Source organism: Etheostoma cragini, chromosome 1 (assembly GCF_013103735.1).
Source record: "Etheostoma cragini isolate CJK2018 chromosome 1, CSU_Ecrag_1.0, whole genome shotgun sequence".
In the NCBI taxonomy this organism is placed as follows: Eukaryota; Metazoa; Chordata; class Actinopteri; order Perciformes; family Percidae; genus Etheostoma; species Etheostoma cragini.
The window spans coordinates 20859755-20867815 of record NC_048407.1 but is presented as its reverse complement, the minus strand read 5'-3'; the positions used below and the strand labels follow the sequence as shown (position 1 = coordinate 20867815).

At 38.2% G+C, this 8061-nt stretch overlaps 1 protein-coding gene across 1 annotated transcript in view; it reads right to left on the bottom strand.

The window, feature by feature from the left end:
- Positions 1 to 3455: 3455 nt before the first annotated feature.
- The window catches only part of rhcga (Rh family, C glycoprotein a), a 6584-nt gene continuing 1978 nt past the window's right edge, over positions 3456 to 8061 (bottom strand). The window contains exons 3-11 of the mRNA XM_034876440.1: positions 7195 to 7345; positions 6934 to 7081; positions 6613 to 6779; positions 6381 to 6518; positions 5419 to 5555; positions 5036 to 5160; positions 4519 to 4592; positions 4331 to 4404; positions 3456 to 4237 (exon numbers count right to left, since the gene is read on the bottom strand). Coding sequence (XP_034732331.1) covers positions 4204 to 4237; positions 4331 to 4404; positions 4519 to 4592; positions 5036 to 5160; positions 5419 to 5555; positions 6381 to 6518; positions 6613 to 6779; positions 6934 to 7081; positions 7195 to 7345 — 1048 coding nt within the window. The 3' untranslated portion in view covers positions 3456 to 4203. The remainder of the gene's footprint in view (positions 4238 to 4330; positions 4405 to 4518; positions 4593 to 5035; positions 5161 to 5418; positions 5556 to 6380; positions 6519 to 6612; positions 6780 to 6933; positions 7082 to 7194; positions 7346 to 8061) is intronic.

The window sequence follows — 8061 nt, the reverse complement described above, 5'->3', positions numbered from 1 at the left end:
TATGTAAAAAGTACCAGAGATGTTGTCTTTTTTATTTTGCTCATTCTACTTCCTTGTCAAAATCTTGAACCTATCTCTATTTATGAAATGGTTAAAACTGCCTTGCCTCTGTGTATCAGTATTAGGTTTCTGAATCTTTCAGTGGTTATATAATAATATGAAAAGAAGACTGAACAAACCACAGAAACCGCACAAGCTGGCACACCACTCTTGCTACCAATCAGAAGCTCTGTGGTTTGATCATTGGCCCTGCAGTCCCAAGTCAAAGTGCCCTTGGGCGAGACACTGAACCTCCAATTGCTCTTGATTGCCATCAGTGTGTGAAAGATTGTAAATGTATTGGAAGTTGCTTAGGATAAAATTGTCAGCTAAATGTAATTATAATGTAATTATAAAGACATGCATAATTAAAACAGATCTGTGTGTGGTCAAAAACAGTGCATCTATAGTAAGGTTTGTGTCTGACACAATGTAAATGTTGGGTTTCATTGTACTAACAACACAAACTGTAAGGCATTGGACCCCAGCAGTGTTTTAACAGTTAGCTTCTTTAACCCCTTCAGGCTTTTTTAGAGACCTTCACTCAATATAGCTTCTACTACCAGCCAAGCTGACAAGACTAGCACAAAGCATATGTCCACCCAGTGTATTTAGAGTTCATTAATGGCACAGTGAATGGTCAGGAAATGACCCTATTGACCGGCCTGTCCAAGCCTCATTACCATCAGAATAAAGGGAGCACAGGGACCAGAGCCCTGGAGGAAACAAACAAGGCCACAATGACCTGAAGGAGCCAAACGTTCACTTCCTCTGGTTCCTGGTTAAGACTCTCCTCACTTATGCCTTCAGTCAAAATGAAGCTGTAGACAGCTGTCATAGAGATGAGGATTTTTCTCCACTCAGTCTAGCAGCATCAGTGCAGGCATTTAAATCTGATGCTACTTGAATCCTTGAGTTGTCAGAGTCACACAAATAATAAGATGTCACTATTGAAACTGTGCTGGAAGCTGTGTCAGAATTCACAAAAGGTTAGGTAAATCCTTTTTCCAATTTAAGTTTATCTAAATGAAAACTAAAAGTATTTACAATTACCAGCTGGATATTAAACCAAAATAAGCACTGTGGTAATGAAAGGTCAAGTAGGGAAAATTTTAGAGAAGTTTAGTTTAGAGAGTTTAAAAAAGTATTTTGATACAGTATACAGTTTACACAATGACCAGAGCTGGCAATGCTATTGCTTTCTTATTGACAAAAGCAGCGTTTGTCATCACAACAACATATAGTGCCTTCAGTTACTCACCATTTATTGTCACCATCATACTTGCCTACTTTTGTGGGCAAATTAATATGCTCATTGGGTCACTCTCCAGAATTGCTGTTTCTGCCATGATACAAACAGAAAGGCCCATTTGTACTGTTTTTGTCATCTTGCTGGCAGAAATTGACTGCTTTCCATGTGACAGAAGAAACTATTTGGATGTTTTTTGCCATTGTGAAAGCAGGCATCTTCACTGTTCTTTCCATGGGACAAGCAATAGTTTTCAGGTTTGTTTTCATGGCACCAGCTGCCACATACTGTCAATCTCTGGTCAGGTTTTTGGGCTGCTTCCTTTTGGATGTGCTTTATTTGGCCATTGTTTTCTCGCTGAGCTACTTTCTTGCTGCCAAGCTGCTGCAATGCATCAATGAAAACCATTGAAAAGCCATTTTATTTACTTGACAAACAGCCATGAAAAGCAACCCTGGTAGGCAGGGCAGGAATTTTGATGATGACCAGGTGCCTCCTCAATATAGCATTATTCTGGCGCTTTAAAAAACATGCTGATTTCCCTGTTAACTCATCTGCCTCTTTCCTGTCAATACAGATTTTTTGACAAATGTTGTTTGTCGAGATTCTGATTTCTTATTGGGCAACATTGTGAAGTGAAACTCTGAGCACATAAGTTGAGTTCATTTATTTTGCCCAATACCAAAGGCCATGTGGCCTGCCCCCTAAAATGATTAAAATCCAGGCCTGGTGGACAGCTCTGGATATAGACTGCTCTCATCCTATCCTACAAGGAAGCTTACTGAAAGTTCAATCAGGGAGTCTCCCACTACTCTCTCATTCATTCTCATCTCTCTTTGGCTTCTACTCTGTGGATGTTCACTCTAAGTAGTCCAACCAGATCTTGCCAAAGTCTCTCAATCCCTCTTAGCCAATCATTTCCCTGCTGTTAAACTTCCAAATTATTTCCACTCTTTGTTGCTGTCATTTGTCATTTCCGTGTGATCGGATGCGGCCCTCCTCCAACTTCACCTCCAGTTTTTTTCATATCAACCTTCAGTCCTGCTCCAAATTCCACCATCCAGGTTTTTAGCAAACTCTCTTCACCACCACCAGTGTCTAGACCCCAGAGGGAAATATCCTGAACCAATCATGGTATCACTACCTCCCTAAATATACCATGTCCTGATGTGGTCTAATCATCTAAGACTCTTCTCATATTGTTTTTATCATGCACTTCAATAAATTGATTGTTTACAACAATGAAGTCTCTCCTTATTGAAGTTTTTTCGGTCAATAAATATTAATTTGATGACAACATGTCAGTCTTCAGTAATTATGTATACTTCATAATTCCTCTTATGCTTCATTAGAAAGTGGCACCAAAGAGTGACATAATACGTGTGATGCATGACAGTCGAAACAGACACAGGTGGCACAGTGGTTAGTTGATCGCGTGCAGGTCAGGTGAACTGGAGACTTGCCTGCCTGTCTGATATATTCTATTGTGTGCAAACTATGTTCTTGAGCTTGGTTCCGGGGGCGATTCTAGGATCAAACCTTTAAGCGGGCTCAGCCCCTGATGAGAGAAGGTGACACAGATACACTGCCCCCCTGTTAAATCAGTAATTTCATTAGCTAGCTGCTGAACGCTTAGCTAAAGTTTTTTGACACCATTAACACTATGATGGAACTAAACCAGACATTTTATAAGTCACAGTAATGACAACCAATGTAACACAATGTTCTTACATTCAGCAATTTTAGTTGCTTAAGTTTAAATTTGGGTATTAATTTGCACTATGAAATCAACAACTTCTTCTCTGGGGACTACCAACGTTAAACTTCACAACCGCACTCCTGCTCTCCTTCTGACAGATCAGATGCAGAGTCAGCCAATGGCTGGAGTCTGCCATAACCACCTCCAGTTGGTCAAAACTATGTTTTTGTTTGCTATTTCCTTGACGGGGTTACTACTGCTGTACACAGGGAACATAATACTACTACTGGGTTACAGGTGCATAGCATTGGCAACAAACACACAGGTTATACTCTTTCAAGCCATGTGAAAATGTAATCGTTTGTCCCCTTTCACTAACAGACAGGTTTGAAAACTCTCAATTGATGCACCAAAATTGATTTTTAAAAAAAGTTCAATTATTTTATAGTTTTAATTTTAATTATACAATTCAACACTATAGCAAACCAATCATTGGACATTGCATCATAGTTATAGTAGTAACTCAAAACTTCCAAACAAATAATGGGGTTAAAGTACATACATGCAGCTTACAAAGACCCATACGTTATTTGAAAAAAATAACTAAATAAGACATACAACTCTTACTATTGCTTAATTTGTCTGCACAAAACACATTGATTATTCACTTAATGCCTTGTTAATTGCATGCACAACTAAATAAACTGTACATTAACAGACTTTTCATTTATAACAAATAAAATGGCAAACATTTTCAATGAAAATGTAATAATACATTATATAAGTCAGAGCTTTCTATGGTCCTTAAAGATAAAAGATGCACAGTAAATGATCTCCAAACTTTTCACAGTTCTTACAGAGCTAACACAACATAAACAAAGAATCTTTGACTTCTCATGATATCATTACGCATCTATCATAATCTAACATTTTAACCAAAATGAAAGAGAAAGCAAATATAGTTTAAGATGTCCTTCCAAAAATAATATCAGTTTTGATTGAGGATAACTTTTCCATCAATGAGAAATCTGGTCTCCATTGTCATAATTAAGCTTACAATCACTGGCAAAGGTGTAAGACAAATGTTTAAATGATGCAAGACAAGAGTGGCAGTGGTGTGTGTCAAAAATATTGTTCCTTTCTTGTAAAACTGAATTTAAGAATTTCTGCTTCATGAATTCATATTAAGTTCTAAGTGATATGAGGGTGTTGACCTTTAACTTTGCTCCACAGAGAAGTTTGACTCGGATCTGTCAAACAAAAAGAAGAAAATCACATTTAATGCAATGAGAATTCAAGTGAGCAAGAAGTAAATGAGGATGTTTCAGTGTGAGTTAGCTTACATGTCTTGGTGCTTGTGTATCATGTGGTTGTTGTACTCCAAAACAGGAGGGAGCGTCTCCTCATCCTCAGGAACCTGAAACCGATACATAAGATCAGATCATGAGCCAGAAATCAATTGGAGTAATCAGTGTTGTCACTCTTGAAAAAAGGACAAGACCACCATCTAGTGGTTGAAAAGCACTCTTACCTCCCAGTAAACTTCATCATCAAAGCAATTGTCATCAGCAGGGTCACCCCAAATGGGGAACTTTAGAATGAAACCTTTGAAGAGAGAAGACAACATTAAGCAAGTCTCAGTTTTAATACATTTTTCTTAACCATGATGCAGTTAAAACCTATTTTGCACTTAAAGGAATATAACTAGTAATCAAATAATGAAAAGCCTCAGGGTAAACAGTGTTAAAATCCCAGGTAAGTTGTATTTGACTATTCCTGGGCTGCTAAACAAGCAATCAATGAATATGTTGTTGTTTTTTAAAAACATCCTCAATAAATAACTTAATGTTACTTATGTAACACACAGAAACACTGACATTGAAAGATACTATTTCACTGTAAGTGACATCCCACTGCATGTAGAGAGAAAAAAACATTGTCATGCCTCTGGATCTCCTTATCATGATTATTGAAACAGACTGCTTTATACGGAACGGTTTCTCTGCATATATTAGTACTGTAATACACCAACTATTCTAGAAACTCACCAACAATTGATCCTCCAACAAGTCCAAATGCAATAGCCACACATGTGCCAGCAGCCTGGAAGCCTCCCTGGGTTAATACAGATCTGGTTGCATACTTCCCTTCAAAGCCAAATGTCTGGATCAACCTAGGAACAAAAAATAACTTTTAATCCGAGCAATCAGCACTTAATCTGCAGAATCAACACTTAATCTGCACAATCAGACAAAGACAACACCTGAAATCTGGGCGACATTGAACATATTGGGGTTAATAAACAGGGAAGGTCAGTTCTTTCAAGCTGTGTGTGTGCGTGCATGCGTGTGTGTGTGTGTGCTTGCATGAGTGTGTGTGTGTGTGTGTGTGTGTGTGTGTGTGTGTGTGTGTGTGTGTGCCAGTCCCTCACCCCTCTTGGCCATAGACCTCTACACTGGCAGCTGCAGCAACAATGGCACCTAAAAATCCCCCGAGCATCCCTGGCACAGCATGGAGGTTGTGGATACCACATGTATCCTGGAGCTTGAGGTATTTCTCCAAAAAGGGCTGAGAATGAGAAAAAACATGATGTGTGACCAGGGCCATACTCACAAACTGAAAAATACAGAGGTCACGAGTATATTCTCCCCCACTGCGAAATAAACAAAAACACCTGTAATTTCTTATATTGTTATGTTTTTTCAAAGTTATTATTTATTATAAAAACTGTACCAATAATGTTGCCATATATTTGTTATATATATTTTTGTGATATATTTTCACTTAACTGTTAAAAGGAAATAACCTATACATTATATATCCCCATCATGGACTGCATTTGTTTTTAAATCTTTCCCCACAATGGCATTGGAACATCATTGTCGTATAGAAATTATTTTAGTTTCATCTAGGTTACTGTTACTGATGAAGAATAAGCCTTTAAAAACTCAAAACGTGTAATTTGTAAGTACTTACGGCATGTAAAATCCTCATCAGGTTTTTAAAATCCCAGAATCAATATTTTAAACTTTAATTTAGGTCACGTTTTAAATACATTTAATTTGAAGTGTCTTGTTACAAAATCCTTCTGAAAACACAGACATGTCTCCTCTAACTACATAATGGTTGAAAGTCATCAGTACCGCTACTAACTATTTGAAGTGTGCCACAACAACTTGCATCAGTTCATGGGACTTTTGTTACATTTAATTTTAGTACCTTCTCCTAAACTGAGTCATTAGTTCTTATAATCCTGTCATTTTCCTGTAATACATCCTATAACTGAAGCCTTCATTTTACAGATTTTCATGATTATTTTTTTAAAGATTCCTTTTCCAGTATTTAAGTGTTTGCTCAGATTAAAAGTTATGTGGTGATAGACTGCAGTCTTACCGTGACAAACAAGTAGCCAAAGGTGGAGATGATGCCACAGCAGAAACCCACAATTAGTGAACCATAAGGACTGATCATGAACTCTGCTGCTGTTCCCATGGCAACACCACCTGCCAGAGTAGCATTCTGGATATGCACCTGTCAAGTAATTCAGCATATTAGTCATGAGAAAATGAGAAATACATAGATGATTGGTTGTAGATTTGTTTTGTTTTCAGGGACCTAACATTACCATGTCCAGTTTTCCTTTTTTCTGAGACATGCTGGAGATGGCCACTGCAGTGAGAACAGAGGAAGCGAGGGCGAGGTAAGTGTTGATGACTGCTCTGTGCTGTCCGTCGCCGTGGTTTGTGATGGCCGAGTTGAAACTGGGCCAGAACATCCACAGAAACAGTGTACCTGTGAGCGAAAGTTAATCAAACCACACTTAGATTAGCACATTTACAACCAAGTGTGCAGGTTTACAGTGATGAATATAAAATATTAGATATACCAAATAGACTAAAGAAAACACTGAAATGTGAGGTTTGAAACGGTAAAATATAAAACGCACCTATCATGGCAAAGATATCAGAGTGGTAGACCGATCCCATGAGGCGTTTGCTTTGGTGTAGGTTTGGTCGGTAGAGGACCCAGGAGATGGCCAAACCATAGTACCCTCCAAAGGCGTGAATGACCATGGAGCCACCAGCATCTCTGCACTACAGGAATAAGCAGCACAAAAAGATATTGCTAAATAAAGTTAAAGGAAAATTCTCACTTTTTGAACAGTAATAAAGTTTCATGTGGGATGATACTGTTTGGCAAGACTCACATGAAGGAGTTCGAGGATGATGTATTCCTCCACAGCAAATAGCGTGACGCCAAATAATGTGACAACCATCAGCTGGACAGGGCTTACTTTTCCCAAGAGGGCACCGTAGGCAATCAGAGAGCCGGCAACGCAGAAGTCAGCATTAATCAGACTGTGGGGGACAAGGAAAAGAATAAGGTCAGACTGAGTGGAAACATTGATGACCAAACCAGCAATAAATGATGCACCAAATTATTGTGTGGAGTCAAAGCAAGGTTGGATTTCCAACTGGGCAAAGTGGACAACTTCCCTTTAGGCCCCAGACCCCCATGGCCCCAAAAGGTCTAAGGCTCAGTGCCTGTCAGATGGTTTTGGTAATTTGATTTGAACCACAACTGTGTTAGGGATTTGGCACCACTAAACTACAATATCAGTAAATTCATAAATATCTGATGATGTGGCCCTGTCTTGTAAAGAGAGTGTGTATTGCACTGTTTCTTCTCTGGGTGAGTGTATAACAACAGCCCATGTACACTCTTTTGTGTTCACTGTATTTAAAAGAGTACTCCACGGATTTAGGATCGCCAATATTAGAGAAATTACCTGATTTTAGGAACCAGACGGCCTTTGTGAACGTATTAATATAAAATTAATGTTGATAAACTTAAAAATGTGGGCATATCAGCGATTTACAAAAGTGCTTTACTTCGTGTTTTGCTCAGGACAATGTTTAACATGGCAGTGAATGGAGGAAGATTTGGAACTTTTGTCTTTTTAAAAGCTGAGCAAAAATATAATAAATATAGCATAAATGAGCACAAATCACATATATATAGCCTATATATATATATATATATATATATATATATATATATATATATATATATA